We start from the raw sequence: 25101 nt of genomic DNA on the forward strand, positions 1-25101 counted from the left end.
ACACCTCCAGGGACAGTAACTTCACCTCCTGGCCATCCCATTTCAGCATCTAACCACTCTTTTGGAGAAGAAATTTTTCCTATTATCCAACCTGAGTCTTCCCTGCAGAAGTTGAGGCCATTCTCTCTTGTCCTATTGCTAGTAACATGGGAGAAGAGACCAACCCCTGTCTCGCCACAACCTACCTTCTTGGAGTTGTAGAGAGCAGTGAGGTCTCCCCTGAGCCTCCTCCAGACTCCTAGCTCCCTCAGCTACTCCCATGAGACTTGTGCTCCAGACCCCTCACAGCCTTGTTGCCCCTCTCTGGACATGCTCCAAGGCCTCGATATCTTGTAGTGAGGGACTCAAAACTGGACACAGTACTTGAGATGTGGCCTGACCAGCACTGAGTACAGAGGGATGCTCACTTCCTTACACTTCCTGGGCACACTGCTGGCTCATTTCAGCTGACATCCCCAGGTCCATTTCTTCTACACAGTATTTGCAGCCTTCCTGCCCCAAGCCTGTAGTTTTGCCTGGGGTTGTTATGGCCAAAGAGCACGATCCAGCACTTGGTCTTGTTGAACTTCATCCCGTTGGCCTCAGCCCAGCCATCCAGAATGTTCAGATCCCTCTGTAGGTCCTTCTGTATTGACACTTCCTCGCAAATTGGTGTCATCTGCAGACTTATTGAGGGTGCACTCAATGCCCTCATCCAGATCATCAGTAAAGATATTGAAAAGGGCATGCCTGAACACTGACACCTGTGGAACACCAGAAATGACTGGCTGCCAGCTGGATTTAACTCCATTCATACCCTGGGCCCAGCCATCCAGCCAATTCACGACCCAGCAAAGAGTGTACTTGGTGTACCTGTCCAAGCCACAGGCTGCCAGCTTCTCCAGGAGAATACTGTGGGAGACAGTGTCAAAGGCTTTGCTGAAGTCTAGGTAGACTACATCAACAGCCTTTCTGCATTTGCAGGAGGTGTCTTCTTACCACTTTCAAGTAGAGACTAGCAACACGTTTCTTCTATCTACTTGCAAGAGTTTGGTCACTTTTGCAGTCTTGGAGTCTGGAAAGATCAGATCCAGGATGTTAAACAGCGCAGAGAAACATACAGACACTGGGCTGGGCACACAAGGATCTGTTTGGAGACATCCACAAAACTGTCCCATTCCCACATCAGTCAAGTATTTAACTGAGGAAAGGATGTATTTGTCAAGATAATTGGCTTGCCTGTGGTTGGCTCAGCGTTACAAGTTCCTCTAATGTAACATCCTACAGGCCTCTAGATGTGAAATTTCCAGATCTCCCAGGGAGAGAGATGTTCTCCTCCATTTAATGACAACAACAAACTTTATCTGTTATAAAAATATGCCTAAAAAGCAATGAACCAAAAATAAAGAAAAATATATCATATTATCTTACTTCTTATCCAGCTAGATAGCATCTGAGATTCTTAACAAAAAGTACACACTCAGGTTACTGAATGCTAATGAGCAATTTAAACAAACGAACAAAAACAGAATAACAAATCCAAACCTCAGCGGATTTAAAGAAGCATTTTTAAAAACTACTTTTTACATTAGTGGAAAAACTGTAACGTCTGCTGTAAGAGAAATGCTGAGGTACTGGAATAGATCATAGAGTCGTTAAAGCTGGACAAGATCTCTAAGATTATCTATTCTAACTATTATCCCACCCCCGCCATGTCCACTAACCACGTCCTCCAGTGCCACATCTCCATGGCTCTTGAACACCTCCAGGGACAGTGACTCCACCACTCCCTGGGTAGCCTGTGCCACTGCCTCACCACATCCTGAAAAGAATTTTTTCCTAATACCCAACCTGAAATCCCATGATGAAACTTCAGGCTGTTACCTCTCACCCTAAAAATATGGCTGTTGTACTCATCTCACTCCCTGGCACACCTCTCAGATGGGGAAGCATTTCTGTGTGTGACTTTATGAACGTAAAAGAGGAGGTCAGGAACGTAAATGAAGGTCAGGAATTAAAATTCTTTCCCTGGTTGAAAGCACCTCAAGAACTATTGGACTGATACGTAACATTTATATTATTTGCTTCTCTCTCGGCAGAAAGGTGATCTACCTACCAAGAAAACAGCCTTCCCAAAGGAGAAATATTTAAAATATAAACTAAGAAGGTCAGATATTAAAAAAAAATGTCACAGGAATACCCAGAAAACAAAATAAAAGACAGCAGACAAAACTTTTACACCTTCTTCAGTTTATGCTAGAGCACGAGATTTTCTCAGCCTACTGAAGCACACAGATGCTGTTAAGCACAAAAATAATAGTCTCACCCCCATATACAGCACAGCCCTGACGTGTTAAGGCCCACCTACATGGCTACAGCCTGATGACTTGCAGGGGGAACACGGAGCATGGAGCCACGTGCTGCCAACACAGTGGTGCTGTCCTTTGTCAGTAAACACCTTGGGCAGTGCTAAATTCCATGAAACCAATGAGAAGCACTCAACTTCAGTAGCTCCAAGTGAAGTTATATCCATATTGCAATTTCTGCTTATTCTTCAGACCTCCCCCAACAGTGATAGTCAGAACTGGAAGAAGAATTCTGTTGTTGCCCACTTATGCCTCACACGGCTTGCTGTTGGGGCTGGGATCACAGTAAATTTCAAGCTGTGAGGGGTCTGGAGCACAGGTCTTACGGGGAACGGCTGAGAGAGCTGGGATTGTTCAGTCTGGAGAAGAGGAGGGTCAGGGGAGACCCCACTGCTCTCTACAATGACCTGAAATGAGGTAGTGATGAAGTGGGGGTTGGCCTCTTCTCCCATGTTACTAGCAATAGGACAAGAGGGAATGGCCTCAACTTGTGCAGGGAAGATTCAGATTGGATAATAGGAAAAATTTCTTCTCCAAAAAGAGTGGTTAGATGCTGGAGTGGGATGGCCAGGAAGGTGGTTGGGTCACCGTCCCTGGAGGTGTCCAAGAGACATTTGTTGTACTGAGGGACATGGTTTAGAGGGGAAATATTGGTGGTATGTGGATGGTTGGACTGGGTGATTTTGGATGTCTTTTCCAACCTTGGTGATTCTACGATTCCACAAATCTTTATTTTATTAATTCAGAAATATTTGAATATTTGAAGTTCTTCATGAGAACTGTAGGCTATGGCAGTGTGTTGTCAACTGGAATATGAACAGCAAGTTTGATAGTCGTGTTTCTTCCTCTTCATTGAGGAAAGTGACACAGGTTTCCTGCACTAAGCAGTGTGCTGTTTTAAATATAGAAGAATTAAATGCATGTTAATGAACACATCCCCACACACGCACATGCTTTAGGCATAGTTATTGTGTTACCTGCTGAGTGAGTACCTAGTAAGAGCTCTTTGGAGATTTTGTGTTAGCAGAGATTTGGCATCTTGCAGCAGAAGTGGGATGATGGCAATTTTTGAGAATGTACGAGCGAGGGATGGCTGTCAGTAAGGGGATGCTGGCAGCCACACCACATAATGCAGCTTTGTGTGCCATGGCTGTACTTGGGCCTGCTAAAGGCCTCAGCAGATGACAGTGGACAGCAGGACATTTCCCTGAGTGTAAGTAACAATTATGAGGTGCTTTTGGGTCCAGAAACCTAGTGTCTTTACCTGGTGTATTTCCTTTATTTTTTCAGATGAGCAGCTCAGAAGAGCTGGGTTCATCTCTCCAGATCAAAGCATTGCTTTACATTTCAAAAGAAACAGCTGAAAAATGCATCACACCCACGTAATAACAGGTGCCACTGCCTCCATCGTGTCACTTCAGTACAGGTTTTCTGCCAGGGGCTTAAATGTGCTCTGCTCCTCCTTCACTGGCACAGCTGCTCAGAGAAGCTATGGGTGCCCCATCCCTGGAGGTGTTCAAGTCCAGGTTGGATGGGGCCCTGGGCAGCTGAGCTGGTGGGGGGGCATCCCAGTCCATAGGCAGGGGGTTGGGATTGGATGATCTCTGAGGTCCCTTCCAATCCAAACCATTCTGCGATTCTATGATACCTCTGATTTGGACTCCATCCTGTAAGGCTTGACTGAAAAAGTTGCCCTAAAATACACTTAGCAGAGTCACTCTGTCACTATTTCTCCTGTAAATTTGGAAAGATGAGAGAATTTTACATCTTCTACACAGCAAAAGCACCCAGCTACATGTATGGGTGCCATGGCAGACGAGCGGTATAAAAGTGAGTATGGGTGAAGTTTGCCCAACACTGAGCCCCTTCACAAACCGGATCATCGTGAGCTCCAGCTCAGCCAACACCGGGCCCCAACCGCCACACCTCCAGCTTTATCGCCGGAGCGAGTATTGCTTCAACTACTGCTTGTGCTGATATTCCGGCACGCACACGCACACCGAGTTCATTCAGCTCCGTGCTTTACAAACCCCCTCCCCCACGCAAACAGCGCACACTCCGCTCTCCGCCACCACTCTCCGCGGGCCGCTCGGCGATACGGGGAAGCGCTCCTCCCGGGCGGCGCTGCCGTCCCGCGGTGACTCACGGCGCTGCGCCGGGGCCGCGCAGCCGGAGCGGCCGCTGACTCATCCCGCGCGGTGCCGGGCGCGGGTGTGACTCACGCGGTTCCCGCCGGAGCGGGTTGCGGTGCGGTGCGCTGAGGGCTGCGCGGGGTGAGTCACCGGGGGGCAGAGACTGACGCTGCGCTCCTATCGCTGCCCGCCGTCGCGATTCGCTTCGGGTCGCGCTACGACGCTCCGTTCCGAGTACCGGACTCGGTATCCCGCACCGCCGCTACAGCCCGGACGCTGTCGGGACTCCTTTGCATCACGCGGCGGCTCCGTGGGCAGAACGCTCTCTGAAAGATGAGGGCACCGCGCTGCTCCCCGGCGCGAAGGATCCTCGCGGTGCTTCCCGCCGCCCGCTCGGGACAACAGGTGGCGGTCGTTCAGAGGGACGGACTTTTGGAAGCGGAGACACGGGGAGGGACCCCAGGCCCCGGGGAAGACCCGAACAGCCGGGAACGGGTGCGGTGCTCCGCCCGGGGCACGGGGAGCACCTAAGCGGTGGTGCTCCCGAGATGCGAGACCCAGAGCGAGGGCAAGGATGGGTGGGAGGGTAGGTGGGATGCTCTCGTCCTGCAGCACCCCGCACGTCCCGCTACAGCACGCGATTGGCTCGGAAACACCCTTCGTTGTTCCGAGCTGAGGGCGGCGCTGTGGCCCCGCTGCCCCGCACGGAGCGGCCGCAGGTTCGGAACCTGCACGGGGCACCGCGGCACCGCGCGGAACGTTCGGATCGCGAATTTTTCAACAGCCACAATGAAATGACGGAGCGGTCGCGCCAAGCACATTGCGTCGCTAGTAAATGACTGCAATTCCCATCGGCGTGTGCCGAAATAATCTCATTCAGTATTTGCGGCCGTGCCTCACTCTCACCACCTGCAGCGTCCTCCCGACGGCGGTGCCAATGACGGCGGAGGTCGGGACCCGCAGAGGAGCGGCGGGGAGTGATGTTACCACGCGTTAGGAGGGGAGCCCCGCGATGCCGGCGTGAGGACTGCAGGCTCCGGGGCAAGGCAGCCCCCGCCCTGTCCCGTCCCGTCCCGTCCCGTCCCGTCCCGCCGTGGGACCGAGCGCTACTTACGGTGTCGGCGGCGGCGGGGACCCGTGGGGCTGCCGTGCCCGCTCCCACTCCCGCTGCCGGCCCGGCAGATGCGCTCTCCCCGCCCGGGGACGGCGGCTCCGCGGCCCTGCGCATGCGCCCCTCGCCGGCCGGAGCCGCTCTGCGAGGACGGGGGAGCGGAGCGAGGCGGGCAGTGGGCGCCCGGCGGGGAGAAGTGCCGGAGGGAGCGGTTGCGCGTGTGCATGCGCTCGGGGGAGGTAGGTGGGAAGGGCCGGAGGGGGAGGTGATGCAGCCACCGGGCTCGCACGGCTGCTTAGGTTTTCAGAGGTTCCCTAAATGAGAGCCGCGTTTGTACAAAGCGGGAACGGAGCACGCCCGCACGTTAAGTACCTGCAGGGATGCGTCCTCCCGCCCGCCCCCTCCGCCCGTCGCTTACGGCGCGGCACCTCCGGGACACGGCGCTACCGGGGGCAGCCGGGCAGGAGCCGCCCCCTCACCCCGCGCGCTGTGCGGGCGGGCTACCCCGGGGCCGCTCTGTAGGGGCCGCTCCTTCCCCGCCCGCGGTGCTGCGGAGTCCGGAGCCGGATGGGGGACGTGGGAAGACGGCGGCTTCCCAGCGGCGGAGGGGGAGGAGGAGGAGGAGGAGGGGGCGGAGGCGGCCCCGAGCGGTACTCACGGCGCCGAGAGGCTGGAGGGCAGCGCGGGGCTGCGGCGGCGCGGCTCCGTGGCACGCCGGGCATCTCCGGCGCTCCGGGGAGGGGCGGCGGCGAGGCTGTGGCGGCGGTGGAGCGAGGAGGGGGGCTGCCGGGGGAGGCAGAGCCCAGCGTCTACGCAGGAGGGCGGCGAGCGGGCAGCGGGGAGCCGTGCCTCCGGGGGCCGGCAGAGCCACCCGAACCAGGGGGCCGAGGCGGAGCACCGGGGCGTCTCGACGGGGCGCGCAGACGAAGCGCGGGCGGGGCCGGTGGGAGGGGAGCTGCGGGCGGAGGAAGGGACGGGAGAGCAGCGCTGAGAGCGGGGAAAGGAGCCCGGCTGTCCGCGGGGGCTGCGGGGTGGCGGGGTGGGAGCGGGAGGGTGAGAGAGAGAGAGAGAAAGAGAGAGAAAAGACGTGATAAAATAAACAGCCGTGGGGGTTCCTTCCAGCTCAGGATATTCTATGATTCTGTGACCCGCGTAACAGAAGGAAACCGAGCGGGACAGTGAGCACGGCCGGAGCGCTGAGGCAGGAGCCACCGCGGCAGGACGCTGTCCAGGGTGCTGAACCCGCCCGGCTCCACCTCGGGGCTGCCCCGGCTGCTCAGCGAAGACGCTCCTGTTTCCCAGCAGTAAATCAATACGATCTTCCCCTTTCCCAGCAGAATTGCAAGGTCCCAAAGGGGAGGAAGTCATCCTACTACAGTACGAGCCCAGAATCGGAAGATGCAGAAATTACTCACGCCATTCAGATTCTGCCTCCCTTTTCTCTCGCTGCAATTTCTGTCTTTTCCAATTCTGGGCTCATTTTATTTACAGCCTTTCTACCTTCCCCTTTTCTGGCCCACAGCCATTTGTCTTGGCATCAGAGAGAAAGAGAGGAAGTGAGGCCTGCCTAGTGTGAAGACAGCCTTCCCTGCGGTGGTGTGTTCTCCCCCAAGGCCTACACCATTGTCGCAACACTGTTGGTGTAAGGAGAAGAGGCTTGCCTGAGTTGAGGCTGCAGGGAAGCTTCCACTCTGGCACACATGGAGTCTGCTGTTGCTTGGCAGCACAGGGAGCTCCCTTAGGTCTGCTGAGAGGGGTGAGCTAGGAAGCTGGACAATGTTCCCAGGAGAGAGGAGACAATAGAAAGAGCATTTCCACTGCATGGTGGCAAGAAGGTCTTCTGGAAATCTCTGCCTTTTCTGTTGTGGCACAAAGCATGTGACTGGGATGTTTAATACATTTAACTATTGAATTATAGTTGTCATGGCCTGGTCAGGATCTATGGAGATATCACAGGCTTGGCAATTAGTATTACATGGCCCTGCCTCACTCCTTGGCAAAGAAAAAGAAAGACTCAGTGAGGGTTCCAGCTCTTCCTCTGTCTTGATATCAACAGCAAGACACCTGGTTAACACCAGTGGCCTCTGCCTCCAGCTCTCAGCTGTTCTGCAGGGATGGGCTCAGGGCAGTAAGCTGGAGTGAGTCCCTTAACCCCTCTGGCTAAGCCCAGAGCCATTTCAACAAGGGCACAATGTAACCCTTTGGGAGGTATGGTCTCACTATGTTTCTCTTGGGGGAGGAGGGTCATGATCAACTAGCACCTAATTAATGATGGCCAGTTTCTTCAACATGAATAGCAATAGTGAATAGTGTTGGTACAAACAGGCATCTTCCTCTCCTTTCTCCTTGACTAATGATTGCAGGCTAATGTTTGGCTGCATAAGGCAGGACTGCGTAAATGAGAGCCAGAACTTCTTTGAAAAGAGACTTAAAGATGAGGAACTTCAAAAGTTGGGATACAAAGATTCATTCCCTTTCTTTTCCTAAAATGAGTTTGAGCATGCATTTTTCATGTTCTTATGGGAAGGCAATTCCCTCGGGCATCAGAGAAACTTGAGCTATATTTCCACCTCTGTGACTGCACACCCAGTCCCCACTGCTGCATCACTTCTACAGGTTAGTTCTACTTCACTAGGACAGAGAGAAGGCATAATGTGTACACCTCGTCAACCTATTTGTGAGTCCTGGGTCTGGGTCTTGGTTATGTGCTGGAAAATGCGTCACAGAAAATTCACCATTTACACATGAACTCTGTATTTCATAAAATCACCTCCTAATCCCACATAGTTGCACCTCTTTGTAACACACAAGGTAAATATTAAATCACAACTCCATTTCAATATTGATATTATCTATTACGATATAAGGCATTATAAATAAACACATCCCTATTAGAATCTCATGAACATTTGTGGAAATGAAGGAGCCTGCAATTATTATCACAAATCTGAACTGTAACTTTTAAAAAATTTGTTACCATTGAAAATGTTGAGATCATGTTATAATAAAGGCAATATAGAATGTGCATCCATGTTTTAATAACATTATTATATTTCAGCATTCTGTCAACCAGACCAAAATGTCATATAATGACATATTGTCAAAAGCTTTTATTTGTTGGTTTGCTTTACTTTCAGGTTCTAGGACAGACTGTGGGCCCCACTCCTCAATTCCCTCTCCTTGCCCTCAGAGAGCTTTTGCACATTTTCATGTGAACAAACAGGTAGCCTGGTTGCTTTATGTATACCAATCTATTTTGCTGTTTCCTGCTCACTTAGATTGTTAAGTAGAGATTTTCTAGACTGTTGAGTGGAGCTGATTCATAGTGCATTAGGGAGCAATTCAAACAGAGGTAAGGAGCCATGTTTGCCTGTTTTCATTGACGTGAAAGTGCCTTTGCCACAAATTACTTTGAGGCTTTTTTGGGAGCAGAAATATTTTCAGAAGTAAATTACTTTACTTGAACTTCTTAGTTTTTTTGTTTGTTTATTTGTTAATATCAGCAATACTCTATAAAAATATGAAAGTTATTTTATTCATTAATGAAAACTTAAAATGTAAATATATATTTACAATCTTTAAAGATGCATTTGAATTAACCATATTTTGCAGTGAGCATGTTGCAAATGATATTCTGGGAAATGACTTCCTTGAACTTGTAGCTATTATTGTTCTTTCAGCATTAGTTACAGGTGAAAGCAGCTTTCCTTAAAGAACCCGTTAGTAATTGACTTCAAACAGAAGACTTAGGTTCAAGGCTGATGGGAGGCAGAATAAACCAGAGTCTTTCAGGATGTAAAACAAGCTATACAGCTGCATGGAGCAGTCCACAGAGAAAACATACCCTACATGCAGGGCCTTCATGTTAGTGCTTGATTTTTTCACAAACATTAATGGAAATGCATTCATTTTTCAGCCAAATTTATTTTGTATTGTGAAATTCACACTGGGAAGAAATTCCTCCTATGGTTATTTCATTTACACTGTTGAAGTGTAAGTGTTCTGTAGGAGATATGTAAAGCACGGAGTTTCTCTTACACTTTTACTGGTGCTAAAACTTGTGGTTGCATTGTCAGGTGACTGCATTAATTTGAAAAGTTATTGTGATTGTTACACTTGCTTAGATCTCAGTGCAGCCAGGATTGTTTGCTATCGATGGCTCTGCTGAGAACTTTGCTGATTATTATGGCTCCATAAGGTAGTTTTACAGGGTGATGTGCTGTCACAAGGTTGGCTAAGACTCAGTGTATGTTCTGCCAAAACGATCAGGCTCCATTTCTTTCTGCTACATAATGATTATTTTTACATACTCTTCTGCCAAAATTGCACCTCATTACTTGAAGATGTGGCTCTGCATGCAGTTTACATCTGAACCCATAGTGACTGTTTTGTTTTAGATAGTGGTGAAAAACATTTCTCCAGATATGTCAGAGATACTCTTTGGAAACTAAAGAGTCAATCCACAGCTGGTGTGAATCACAGATCTATTGAGTTCTGTGGATCTCTGAGTATTTCTATCAGTCAGCGCCTACTCTGAAGTCTCAGGAAGTCTGGAAATCAGCCTCTGCTGTCTCCACTCACAACCCTGCTCCTTTTCCACTCCTACATATCACATTTTTGTTATTCCTAAGGATGAGGCAGCTTAAGGAGAAAACATTTTTGAGCCGGAATTGACTATTAGAAATAAGGAGTGGCGTTCCAGTAATAGCAGTGAGTGCTGTGTTTTACAGCATTATTTAACCAGGGATGGCTCTGCTCCTGTTGTGGCTCCCATCCAGCTGATGCTTGCAGGCACCATAGGGTGTGCAAGCCCTCGTACTGAGGTCTGGGGCACATCCCATGTGCTGAAAAACCTCGTTGACTCAAGAGTTGCTGGCAGATTGACAGGCAGACTACTCAGGGAGCTGGTGGCTTGGGCAAAGAGCATCTAATTACAGATTGCAATATGACATGTACAAAAATGAAATTTCTGCTGAAGTAAGACTGCATTAAGAAATTATGCCATTCCTTAGTCTTGCCAACAGCTTACTATGCCAACATTTAGTTTGCTGTGTTAGGCCAATTGATGTCCCAGTGTATTTTGTCTGATCCTCTTCCCTTGTCTGTGTGAATAAGTAGTTAACAATGAAATGTTAATAGCATTTTTTTTAAACATGAGCTTAACATACATTTCTAATTCTATCCTACTTTTTTTTTTTTCCTTGCATAAACATTTGAATTATTTGTAATAATTAAAACCCCTACACTATGGAGTTGACTTTTGAGGAAAACTCTTCCATCAGGACAACACTGTGCTGCTACATATCCCACTGACATTAGGGAATACATGCCAAAGATCTGACAAAACATTAGCTTCTACATGTAAAACCTATGAATTTTCAGATGATGGAAGCTGCTCAAGTAACTCTCATATCAAACTTCCAGAAGGTGTCACTGTGCACCTATGCTTTGAATGGAGAACCTCATCAGTTGAGGATTAATAATGTTACGTGCCAAGCGCTATTCCTATTGGGGGTCTTTTTTTTTCTCTGCCCACAGTAGAAAGCAACCAAACTAGATCTGGGAACAAAAAATGTTTTCCTCTCTTCATGATTAGCAAAGGAAAAAAAAGGTATCAACGTCACTCAAGAGATTCATATCCAGCCATGACCTTCAGAAGTATTCCCAATATTCTGTGTCGTAAGTAAACTAATTGTTATGCAGACTCCTTTCTATTGAAAAATACTAAATATAGTTTAAATTATAGAAGAATCCAAAAGTGACATGACTGCAATTTTAAGGTCTGGTGTGGGAATGCAAGAAAAACTGTTCAGAGCAGAAGCTGTGGAGCAAGATAAACAGCATGAGAACCAAGGACACCTCTAGAAGAAGAAAACATCTTACTGCTCTGATTGGATAAGCACCTGTGTGAACGGTTGAAGAATGTTTTGTAGAATGCTCTGTTGGCATGTAAAGGTGGATGGGAAAGTTGTAGGGGTGGATGGGAAAGCTAGAAAAAGAAAACTTGTGAAGGCATATAAGTGATGTGAGAACTTGTAATAAATGATTTGGATCATTCACATCTGAGTCCGATCACCAGACGCTGCAGTCTGGAAAACTACAAAAGTACTTTGTAATTATATTCCAGAGCTGATTCAGAAAGGAAGATTGATAGATTAATTTAGAACCAGTGCTCCTGAACAGCTTGGCTTTTCAGAGCAGTATCAAAGTGCGTTTAGAGACCTGGTTGCACAGTGTGACTGCACTGTAATACTGCGCCTTGGCAACATTCCTAAGGAAGACACCGGGACTTGTGCTACTGATTTGTAATCAAATTTTGGGCCAAAGAAAATCTGGAGGAATTTGGAGAATGATGTAGAATGATTAAAAGACCAATGGGAGAAAACATCGTTCACTTGCCAGAGGGAAGAATGTGAAAAGACATGATGGCTAAAATAAACCGTAATTCCTTTAATGAAGAAGAAAGAAAGAAGAAAAAAAAAGAGGGCAATAAGAAACTGCAAAAGAGTGAGTATGATGTTAAAAGAAGTCATATCACAAACTAGAATACTCTTGGCTGGTAGATGCTGGCACAAAGAACAAATCCTGTGTTTGCTTCACTGCATGGTAGTTTGAGGTGGTGGCTACTAGTGTTACTCCATCATGATCTAGGTGTGCATGTCCTTGTTTGTTGCAGGATAGTTGAACTAGATGAACTTTAAAAGTCCCTTCCAACTCTAAGGATTCTATGACCCCATGATTCTGCAATATTGAAAAAGATCTTCAAATGATCATTTGAGGAAGGGGAGCAGATCTGATAGGAATGATGGTGAGCAGCAGTTATGATTCTATTTGACAAATGGAACACTTTACATGGTATTTGCCCCAGCAAACTAAATTATCAATGGCAGATAACAAGGACAGATTTGGGGAGGCTGGGTTATCCCTATTAAGTAGATATTCCTATGAAATTAAGAAGAAAGCCCTGTGGCTTCCTTGAAAAATCTCTTACTAATCTTTCTCAGAGAAGCCCTATGTAAACTTGCCCACATAAGCACACACGTGTAGGTTACGCAAACTGTGACTTCAGATAGCACAAATTACTGCTTCAATGTCATGTTTGATTTAGGCTTAGGGGCAGCCTCACAAACAGTGTTGGTTCCCAGGCCTTCTTTAATGCCATAGGTACTGTTATGGACACAGATGACTGAGCTTTTGGGGAAGGCATGTGATTTTTCCCATGAAGTCACATTTCTCTCATCTGATGCTGAGAGAAACAGGCACTCCTTCCTGTAGGCCGGTCTTGTTCCCTCGTCTGTATTAAGGGTATAGGCTGTCTGCCCCATTCCCTGTAATCACAGTCAAAAACACAATACACTTTGCTATGAATTCTAGAAATATTTTAAAAGAGGGACAACAGAAGCTCCAGATGGGTAGAAACAGTTTTATATCTCCCCTTTATACATTGCTGTTCAAAGCAACTCATTAAGAGATCAGATTGGTGGCAGTTTCTCTGTGATACTGCTGTTTCTAAAGACCACCTCCTTCTCCTAGGCAGACCGAATGTCCCTGCCAGCTTCCTTTCTGCTGTTCATTTCAAACCTGTCCAAACACTTGAAAAGACAAAAGGGTCCAGCCTGCAACAGCCTGCACTTTCTTCTATGATCCGTAACAACTTTATGTTATTTCTCCTAATGATTCGAAAAGGCTGGTGGAAATCCAGTGGAGCTTGGCTTTTTTTTCTGCTTACAGGGTGCCTCCTTACCACACAGTCTGATACTCAAGAGAGCGCAGATTTCTATAAGTCTGAAACAATTTTGCAGTCTGTGCATGCCGCTCTTGATTAGGTAAATCATTCAAGCAGATGCTGTTCCGTTACTTAAATGAAGCATATGCACTCATCTGCACAGGGCCTGTACCAACACAATGGGCAGTGCAGCAAGGAAGGCTGGTCTGCCATAAGAACAGCAATCATCCTTCAGAATCAGATATTTCAGTGAACAGCAAGTAATTCTAGTTTGAAGAAATGTCCTTGTCATTTAAAGGCTCTGACTCAATTTATCAGTCTTTGTCAGAGAGCCAGCCTGCTATTCCATGCCAAACCATCCAGATGATCTGGATGAAAATGCAGAAACACTCCTTACTGCTCTTATTTAGCACCACTTGTGTGAATTTCAATACAAGTTCCAAGTACCAGAAGCTACAAGGAGTGTGGGTGTCAGAGCTTATTTGCGATTCTCAACTCCAGGATTGGTAAGGAGTCCCTGAAAGGATATTCCTTTCCCCAAAGATGTTCCCAAAATTGTGTTTAAACCAACATTTTTGGTCATCAAATGAGACTATGCTTTTTATTTCAAAATTAAGCACTGCAGTTGAAGAAATTGGATACATTAAAATATTACAACCCTCTTCTTTTCATAATAAATGCTTCAGTTACAGAACAAACACTTTATCTTATCTCCAAGGCTGATCCACGGGTTTTGCTCTAATTATCCTGATAGCCCCCAAAGGAAACAGGTAAGTTGAAAGAATCAGCCAGAGATGTCTTTGCCCTTATTGAGCCCCAAGACCTCAAAATCGAAGTGCCCAAACATTTCTTTGGAATCAGTGCTGGGTGCAGGGGTGGGCCATGGGAAATCACAATCAGTCAGAATAGAGGCACACACCCACCAGGAGCCAGGCTCCACCATTGCACATGTTCACAGATCCTTTCCATTTCACAGGTGGCAGCTTTCAGCACATCTTTTGGATGTAACTATTAGAGAAAAGCAACATTCTGCCTGCCTTAAGAGTTAAGTTGTTATGCTTGTGATGAAGCATACAGTTCCTTATATGGTACAACACTGTGCTCCAGTTCTCTGTGTGGACTCTGAGAAAAGTGTGATGGGCTCTTCCCTGCATATTCTGGCTTGGCAGAGGAACCCTAGCAACCTGGAGATGGGCTTTGAAATAAAGGTGTTTATGGTAGGGTTTAATCATTTCCTTTTACACCTTGCTTTTGGCTAGACAAAGGTGATTTATAAAGAGATGTAACTAAATATGAGCATAGAGCTGCCCTACTTTTGCAGGACAGGGGTCAGAAAACATAAGACTGGGTAAGTTTTGAACAGATTGGAAGAAACATTTATCTGTTCCTGGAGTCTTTTTTTTTTTTTTTTTTTTTTCCTTTTTTTTCTTTTGTGGAAAGAAACTACTGTGAAAAAGCATGTTTGTGATTCATGAATTTTGTGTCTTTGCCTCACTTGTGGCAAACAGGCAGCGTGTGCTGTGTCCAGATGGGGAAAGAATAAAGTCCTCTTCATTCTCACTACACATACAGCAACAAATAATGGATTTAACCTGCAGACAGGGATCTTTAGGTTAAAAATGGGTTTTTTAATGGTGAGAGCATGAAGCAATGGAGCAGTCCGCCTAGACTGTAGGGTCTGTGTTAGTGAGGTTTTAAAGAGCAGGTGAGAGAAACCCATATGAGGAAGGGTTTGAGGAGAGCTGATCCTAGCATCAAGGGTCAGGTGATACTATCAAGCTCACACCCAAAACTGCCCTTGGCAGTACTGCACCTGTGCACTAGAAGGGGGTGTTAATTAAGGAGGATTGGCTGACGCCTGTGATCCAGGCTCAATTTATTCTAGCCCGTAGGGATTCCTCCTACACACAGAAATCACGAAGTCTGAACTCACAAAACCCCAACCCACCACTGTTCCTCTTAATTATTCTGTGTCATTGAACTTTTTATTTTTAATTGGCAATCATTTGTTTTCATCCATCTGGGTGCGGAGAGACATACCATGGAATAAATATTAGTTCCTCCTATCTCACAGATGCTGAACTACCTGCTGTTTGAAGAAGCTGCTTCCAAGATTTTCCAGAGAGAAAGAGCTGGTGTTTTTCCTTTGTATCCTTTAGCTAAACTGTTGATCCCAGCTGGTAGAAGGAGATCCTGAGTATATTTTTAAGTTACCTATAAATTGAATTGACTGGTTAACGTTCAGCTAAGCAGGCAAGATATTAGTCAGTGTAGTATTTTATCCCACTTAAAGAAGGTTGTCATGTGTTAATGAAAACAAACTCTGTAATTCAGGCCAGTCTAGGATTGCTTTGCTGACAACATTCTAGAAGTACTGCAATAGTTTAGCTTTTGTGATCACTGAATTCTTCCTCTGACAGTAATATCCAACCTGCTCAGGCTTTGGCATTTTGCGTGTTGAAGGTGCATAGCTAAAAAAGGAATTTTAGTGTTATTTCACAGGTAAAATATGTAAATCACTAAACTAGAAAAACACATGATTGCTAATTAATACAAATTATCTCCGAGGGCTAGAAAATTAGCACATCATTAATATGCAAGCAGTACATCCATTAATGTGTAATACATTATTATTTTGACAACTTTTACAAAAGAATGCCCTCTGATTTTTGTCAGCACAGCTATTGCTGGCTCACAGAGAGCACTGAACAATAAATATCTATTCTCTGAGCAGTGTTTATCGATGCCAAAGAAAAATCTTTGATAAAGTAAAAAACAGTGATTACGCCAACTAGATTCAGTAATTACAGAACAGTTTAAAAGGACCTTGTGAGGAGCTCTTTGTTTCACAAGCTGAGTGTAATATGCGGAGTGTTTCAGAGTACACTGTTTACAGCAGAGCTCCTACAAGGACCTATAGGTCTGAGCCAGGCTTCCTCCCTGTACGCAGGCATCCAAACATGCCATCCAGAAAACTCCAAAGCACTGAGCAAGGAGCTGCTCCCTTGGGACAGAGGGAACTACCAAACAGAGGAATACGTGTTTGCGGTGCATCTTTTTTTCCACTGTGAATTTCACTTTGAGTTCTGATCTCCCAGGCTGGTGGCATGGCTGCAGGAGATGGCCTACATCAGCCTCTGCTTCCAGAAGGGCCCCATCAGATTTGGATGTGGCTAAACGTGGAGGTGAGGGGGATGACCTTCCACTCTGGCTGCCCAGGAATTTCCTATGGATTTTGGTTCAGGCTCAACAAGTACCTATTAAGAAGGAAAAGTGAATCTCACATCTCTACTTGGTAAAGTCACGTCAGAGAAAGGTTTTCAAGTGGGGCTGCCCGTAATTTGGGCAACAGCAGTAAGTAGTGGGCTATCAAATGAGAAAGCACTCCTCTGTCCTGTGTCAGGCCTAATTTCAGGACAGCGTCTGAGTATGTGATTCACAAATGAAAGGAGATGCCCATCTCTAACATTATTTGGTATTTTTGCTGATGGCCACCTCTTCAGAAGCATGCTTTTTGAATCCTGTTCCTATGTATCCAGTTCTGCTCATTCATTAGTGAGATAGCAAGTTCTCACCTTGAAACCATGGGCTTTAGTGGACACCAGTGCACTTACATACAGCAGCATATCAGTCCTGTACCTTTCAATTTCTAGTTATTAGTTTTAGTTCCCTCACTCAATACAGAAAACTATAGGAGCTTTACCTGACCTTCAAAGAAAAATGTCTTTGCCACAGTGCGTGTTAAGCTAGAATAACTCCCACTTCAGATAAATGTGCTGAAAAACAGAACTCTCACCCTCCAAATGACCACTAGAGTCTTTTTCACAGCATGAGTGACCCTAATAACTGCTCTAGACTTGGGAGTGAGTAATGCTGAAATACTCCCAGGGTGCTTTCTGAAAGTGGAAATTAATGCAACAAGCTTTTACTTGGAGGAATTCTCTTGCAAATGATAGAAAATATGGCCAGTTTCTGTCTGACTTCTCTATAGGGTCAGGAGGCTGGGGGGGGTCTTAATCTTCGTAACAGATCTGCTTAAGAGATGGATCCCAATATTTTGATAGACAGTGCAGGTCTCAGAAGGATCTATAGTCTAAAATTATGCAGAAGTAGCATTTCCTTAGTAAAAACACATCAGGGACATGATAAACCCTTCTTATAAAAGATACATGTCAAGAAAACAAAATTAAACAGCACAGACAATGGCATATTATTTTACCTGATTATCTTATCTATTGCTAGCCAGCAAAACAGCCCTTTTTCCCCCTAAAAGAATAGAGTATCCTCCAATAAGTTGTCAGTAAGACTACATAATCATAATTTGGTGGTGTCAACACCCTGTAATACTCCTATTTCCCTCCCAGAAGTCTGGCTCCAGTTGAAGCAATGCTGCTCATGAATAAAACAGAGCACTAAACATGTCTCAAATTTTACAGCTGCTATGTAAAAGTAACTGTTTTGGCAAAGATGAAGAGTGTTAGCTGCCAAGTGATTCAATCTACACACATATAGTTAGCACCCCCTGCACATCTCAAACATTAGAATTAAATAAAATGTGACGATTAAACTGTATTTCAGTCTATTTAACTAGGCAAAATGCTTGTTCAAAAGGACAGCAATAATTTCTTCTTGGTATAAATTACTCTTCAGCTTGCTTCTAACATCTTGTGATGCAATCACAAGCTTTATGACATACTAGTACTACTGCAACTAAGTGTGAAAAATGGACATCACCAAATAAACAATATTGCAATGAAAATCTGCTCAGCAGAGATTACAATGACTGCAGAAGATAAGTCTATTTACTGATATTAGGGCTCATGCTACTCTTATGAAAGACGTGACAATATCTGACTTCAGCAGGACTGTTAACAGTAATTAATACAGCACTTATCACCTGAAGACACTAGAGTGTTTTACAGAAGAGTGCAATCATGAAAATGGTGTGCTGCCTTTCACAAATAGTAGTTTTTTATGATTTCTGACCTTTCTGGGGTTGTGAATGGATCCCTATTTCACCAAACAAATTATGATTCATACCAGCTGCTGACTAATCTACATGAGCTATGCATGGTCATGAGCAATTTCCACATTACGTGCAGTTCATGGAATAATGTCCGACATCTCCAAACCCAACGGATGCTGCTCCAGTGTGCTTATGTCAGCCTTGTTTTGCACACAGCTCAGTTCTTAAGTTCTTTACTATGCACAGCTTAAATTCTTTACTATAAAAGTGGTGAGGTGCTGGAACAGGCTGCCCAGAGAGGTTGTGGATGCCCCATCCCTGGAGGTGTTCAAGGCCAGATTGGATGGGGCCCTGGGCAGCCTGGTCTAGCATTAAATGGGGAGGTTGGTGGCCCTGCATGTGGCAGGGAGGCTGGAGATTCATGATCCTTGAGGTCCCTTCCAACCCTGGCCATTCTGTGATTCAGACTGGTGAGAATTGGGAAGTAGAAGGCAAAAGTACTGTAACCAAGGTGCCACCTGGGTGCTCATAAGGCTTCAGCCTACAGGTGGATGTTTGGAGAGGCTGGAGAGCTGCTCTCTGCCTTTCCTTGGCACATGCCTTATTTACCAAAATGTTTTTCTTCACCTTCCTTCATTTCTCTGTTCCAGACTTGGGGAACAGCAGATAGAAAGTACTGCAGGTAAGATAACCTCAGAGAAGCTGGAAAAATTTTTGCTTGTCAGGGAGCTGCAAGAGCAAGAGGGTTGATCCCATGGAAAGTTTAGCTTGAAGCCAAGGAGATCCTGAAGCCAGCAGGACAAGTACCTCCCCTGCCACATCCCATGCCACAGTACCTGGGCAAGGCAAAAAGGACAGACCAGGTCCAACCAAGAATCCAGACCATAAAGCAACATCATAATACCAGGGCAGTATGGAATTAAATCCCCTGTTTGGGACTAATACTGGTCCCTCAATCAGCTGGCAAACCCAAACTGTCACAGGAAAACAAAGGTCAAGACAGGAAGTTAGCCCAGGGGTTATGGTCTCAATCAGGTGATTCCATTACCACATTAAACATGACTGAAGCTTTGCCAGAGACAAGTGCTCCTCCTACACAGCTCAGGCAAGGAATAAGCACCCAGGGTTGATCTTAAATAGAACAGCTGGGCCCATGGGTGTGGGTGGAAGCCCGAGGTGAGGTTGGTCAGGGGCACTTAGGCTTATTGGTGCCCTCAGACAACTGACACTGCCATCTCATTTGCACTTCTTCAGTCATGTGTTGTCCATAAGCATACCACTTTTGTAAAATCAATTGAATCTGTGGCCTATGTGCTTAAAAAAATAATTACATTATGTAAGTGAAAAGATCCTATTCAGCTGTAACCTGGACACAAATGAAAATGAGGCATCTCTGCGGAGAACAGCCTCCTTCTCTTCTGAGGAAGTGATGGCATTGAGATGTGTTTAATAGGACTTTAGACAAATGTTACCATTAGAAAAATACTGTGACCTATTTGTACCCTCTCATTATACTCCTGCTTAGTGTAGCGTTTCTGGGCTGTTGTTAAAGTACGCTGGGGGCACATTAAAATGTACCCATGATAGCTTTGAGTAAAATGACTCTTTGCATCTTTGTGCTGAGTCTGGCAAAATAGTTTATTTGCTTTTGCTTTTTAACACTTCTACAAAACAAGATAAAACATGTCAGAGGGAAAGGTACTTTCAACAATGCAAATGAAGTTTAGAAATAACTAACTGAATTAATTTAAATATCACAAAGAGAATTTAAAAGGACTCAACTCTGCTTCCCATTTTTCAAAAATATTCATCTTGTAATTCAGTTTCTCTTTGAAAGCACATTCGGGAATAAATAAATCTAATCCAAGTGTTTTGTTAAAAGATTCTTTTTTTAGCCCAATTTATTTAATGTTTCAACATTTTGCCATGTTGAATTAGAAGGCAAGTTGCTCTCATAAGCAGCTACTGCTCACATTCAGAGGCATCACATTCAAAACCTCATCTAAGGCTGAAGGGAACATCAGAATTAATGAGTTCTGCAGAATCATTCTGATCAGAGTCCCTGTCAGTCAAGCAAATATATGGGTCTAATGACATAGTTTGCCCACAGTGATCAGTATCACATATAGAAATACTTAACTAGATAGAATCTGAACATTCTGCTGACTTCAATGTCACCATGAAAAAAGTTTTAATATCATCTTGTCTATTCTGGGAGTGTAAGTGACAAACTGGTTTTCAGTTTTACAAATTTCATTTCCTAAGACCTGGGAAATCACACCAACCGTTTCTGCTTTGGTTCCCCATCAGTAAAAAAGGAAAGTATTGCTTTCCTACATGAAGTAAGTCTTGCAATTTATTTTATTTTCTCAGTATTAGGGCTGTACACATTCCCAGATGGGTATGTTTTGTAATTTCTACCACCAACACAGTCCCTTTGGACACTTGGTAACTACTAGTAGCAATGCTCAGGTTGCATATGGAGACTGAATCATTTGCTGCTATGATTTATGAAGTGGTGTAGGCACTTTCTCCCAACACATGCAGTCTCATACAAGATAGGTCAGAAATTTTACCACAGCTAAGCTCATGGAGCAGTTAGAGAGCAGTTCCCAGGCTGTCCCTACTTCCAGAGATCAGATCCATGCTGGTGGAGCTGCAGCATTTAGCAACATAAACACAAAGTAAAGTAAATGGGACAGGTAGCCAGTAGGAGAAGGGAAGCTGGCAGCACTGGTTTAAAGAACCATGGACAGTAAACAACCCTAAGCCTTGCAGTGTCATTTAAGTCCATCTGTAAACTCCTTTGCAGAGAAGTGAAATATGTTCTACTCTGTTAGGTCCCTGACTCCATCCTATCCACTTAGTCTCAAAGGTGCATCAATAAACTACAGTTTCATGTAAGAGACAAGCTGAAAGGAACAGTTCACCTACAATGAATAATAGGGCAGTAAAACAAAGCCTGAATGGGGACATGAGCTGTGGAGAATGCAGGGTTCAGAAGCAGTGACTACCAAGAAGTAGGTGTGCCTGTGACAGAACTCCCATTCCCTTGAAGAAAGCCAAGAAGTCACCAGGCTAAATAGACAGATAATTAGGTAGAACGACATGAAATTTTAAAAGCACTTTGCTGATAAGCAGGAATGGGTAACCGACAGTGGCAAAGCTGGCTGAATATTTCCTCTTGGTAAAAGCACTATCACTTAGGATTTCTGAAGAGTGTGTTCCTGTGTATAATTCAAGTGAAATGGCCTCCAGGAAACAGACATGTTGGCTAAGGAGGGGAGATGGAGAAGCCGGTTCTTGCTCTAACTTGAAGGATCCTAGGGAATGGCTTCTTCTCCCTTTTTGCCTTTCACCAAAGAGATATACTCTTTTGACTGGTTACCTTAGTTTTCTGTCTACTCTGGTGCTAAATCAGATTAATTTGAGAAAAATCTAACCAACTATGTTATTTCAAAGTTGTCTGAGTTTTCTGTTTCATTTTCTTCCCTACCATGAACCAGGGTGTATTACTTCTGCATCAAAGTTTTAATAAGATAGTTTCTTACATCTGCCTCCCTTGCTCTGCTGAGTACACAGGAGCATGCCATTCACCATAGATTATGTTGGTTCAGGCCTCACACAGCTTTGAGGCTTTTAACAAAATCTAGAGGACAAATAACAGTTGCTTTTAATTAAGAAAATGTTTTATCTGTTCATTAGAGAGACTTTTCTATAACATTCTAGTAGATTTTAGTACTATTTGATTTCTTTGAGATATCTTCTTTTGTTAACGATCATTAAAAAACATTTGAGGTAGCATCAGTAAAAATGCAGATCTCCTCAGCATCTAAATGCCATGAAACTGCATGTTTTCCCTCACCCTTTTACCACAGATAAGCTCCATGAGGTATGAATCATTTTTATGAGTTAGATGGATGCATTTAATTTGTTGTTTGAAAGCAGACTTAAAGAGAAGGCGGATCACCAGCTTCTTTGTCCTTGTAGTTATAATATGCTGAGGAACAGAGGGTAGAGGGTGGGGCTCAGGAATGGAAGAAAGCTACTGATGTCTTGGTGACAAATTGTCTACAACTGTTATATATGACATTCACAGTTTCTTTTAGCTTCTTTCCAGATAGAGCATTTACCCCATTGTCTAGAACATTCAGAAACCTTGAATTCTATCTCTGAATTAGAATAGTTCCATTGCAAGGAACCTACAAAAATCATTGAGTCCAACTGCCTGACCACCTCAGGGCTAACAAAAAGGTAAAGTGTGTTTTTGAAGGTATTGACCAAATACCTTCTCAACAGTAACAGGAAAGGAGCACGAACCCCCTCTCTAGGAAGCCTGGGGCAGTGTATGGCCACTCTGCTGACAAAGTGCTCTATTGCCCAGTCTGATTCTCCCCTGGTGCAGCTTTGTGCTTGCTAGGTGACCCAAGTGTCCTTGTCCTCTCCTCACAGGACATGCCTCCCAGCCTTTTTACCACCTTTGTCTTCCTCCTCTAGATGCAACCTTTGAAAAGATCTTACCTTGAAAAGCTGTTGTACTGTTTTAATATCCTCTTCATTTTCACTTTGCAGGGCATCCTTAGCTTGACAGCTGTCTGCATGGTAGCTGTGAGTCCTGAAGTAGAGCAGAAGTTGCCTCCACATTGAGAAATAAAAGGCTCTTCTCGAATTCAATCTTGCAGTGACCTTTCTTGGCACCGATTTTATTTAACGATGAAACAAAACCAAATCCCAGACATTGGACTGAATGATAACAACATAGAGATGGCTCTCCTTACACCAACGGGCAAATGTCAGGGCCTCTCACAGCTTGCCAGCTCCTCCTGAGGTCCCCAACATTCTGGAGACAAACAGGATTATCTGCCCTCAGATATCTGCAATGCCTCATCCCCTGAGCACTGCACCAGCTTAGAGATTAGATTTACTGCTCTGTGGGTTTTAGCAAGTTGAAAAGGAGGAAGAACGGTATGTAGTGGTTAAATATCTGTCAGAGAAACGGGCTGTAACAACTATGAAACACATTCTATCACACAGGAAGAAGCAATTCACTATGTGGTTGTACTCTGCAGACAGTACCAAAAGGAGATGTCTTGTTTTAGGTCAGTGGTGCCTGTCAATCACATTTTTTCTAACCGACTGAACAGATGGCCTAGTGGTAATCCTTCCAGCTCCAAGGAAAACACCACATTAGAAGCAGCCCTGTCTGCAGACAGAGACAAACTAAATATATAGACTAATGCTCCAGGTAGATTATTAATAGTTTACTCTCTTAGTTTTGCAGAGGACTGCCAAGCCCTTGTCTCCTGTTTGTCAGCATGCACTCAGGATTCATTTATTTTTCCTTTTTGAAAAACAAATGGGAGAAACACAGAGAAGTAGAAGGAACATTGAGCAATGCCGAACTTTTCATTCAAACATTAATTGTAACTGTTTAATTAATTAATTGCAAATTAATCAATTGATTGCAAATATTAATTGCAATTGTTTACCATTTATAAAGAGAATTAAGGAAATGATAGCATTCCCTGTGTGGCAACATCTTTAAAAAATTCTTATTATTCAGACAGCAGAAAGTCAAAATCACACAGTAGTGTGCGTGCACTGAAAATCATCAACTTTTAAATTTGCTCATTGTTTCAAGACACTTCCAATTTTAACAATTTTATATTTTAAGTTAGTATTCTTATTAGTATTAGTATTAGCTGAAATTTCCAAATGAAAATTTATTATAAACAGGGATCAAGAGAGTTTCTAGTTTGAGTGTTGGACTCAAACAATTTTGAAAGTTTACTATATCCATTTCAAATTGAAAAAGCTCATAGAATCATAGAATGGTTTAGGTCAGAGGGGACCTTAAAGACCATCTACTTCCAATCCCCTTGCCATGGGTGGAATGCTCAAGGCTCCATCCAACTTCGTCTTGAACACCTCTAGAGATGGAGAATCCACAGCCTTGCAACTATGCCAGTGCCTCAACACTCTTTGGGTAAAAAAATTTGTATCATCTAAGCTGAATTTGTCCTTGTTTAGTTTAAAGCCATTTCCCCTTGCCCTATCACTATCAGACCATGTAAAAAGTCAGTCCCGCTTCTGCTTATAAACTCCCTTCAAGTACTGGAAGGCCACAGTGAGGTCTCCTCCGTGTCTTCTCTTCTCCAAGCTAAGCAAGCCCAACTCCTTCAACCTATCTTCATAGAAAAGGTGCTCAAGCCCTTTGATCATCTTCATGGCCTCCTCTAGATCTGCATCAACAGCTCCACATCTTTCTTGTACTCGAGGCTTGGACACAGTACTCTAGGTAGGACATCATGAGGGCAGATTAGAGGGGGACAATCACCTCCCTCTCCCTCCTGGCCACCATCTTTTGAAGCAGCTCAGCATACAGTTAGCTACTCTCAATCCCATAATCTGTGTCATTGATAAAGATGTCGAAGAGCACCAGTCCCAAGATGGACCTCCTGGGGGACACCACTTATGACTGGCCTCCACCTGGACCTAGAGACATAGACAACTATCTGACTATGATGACAAAACCAAATCTTTATTCACCTAACAGTCCAGCCTTCAAATCCATTTCTCTCCAATTTAGAGAGAAGGATATGGTACGAGATCATGTTAAAGGCTTTGCACAAGTACAGGTAGATTACACCAATTCCCTTCTTCTGCCCATCGATGCCATCACTCTGTCACAGAAGGCCACCACATTAGTCAGGCATGATCTGCCCTTGGTGAAGTTGTGCCAGCTGTCTTGTATTACCTCCACATCGCGCACATACCTTAACATCTTTTCTGGGAGATTCTGCTCCATGATCTTCCTAGGC

The 25101-nt window shown here is 44.8% G+C and overlaps 1 protein-coding gene across 1 annotated transcript in view; it reads right to left on the bottom strand.

Moving 5' to 3' along the window:
* RGS20 (regulator of G protein signaling 20) overlaps positions 1-22924 on the bottom strand; it is a gene marked incomplete at both ends in the record, with an annotated part of 35697 nt that extends 12773 nt beyond the window's left edge. The window contains one exon of the mRNA XM_079533246.1: positions 22802-22924. Coding sequence (XP_079389372.1) covers positions 22802-22924 — 123 coding nt within the window. The remainder of the gene's footprint in view (positions 1-22801) is intronic.
* Between the last annotated feature and the right edge of the window lie 2177 nt (positions 22925-25101).

Source organism: Tetrao urogallus (assembly GCF_951394365.1).
Source record: "Tetrao urogallus genome assembly, chromosome: 3".
Taxonomy (NCBI): Eukaryota; Metazoa; Chordata; class Aves; order Galliformes; family Phasianidae; genus Tetrao; species Tetrao urogallus.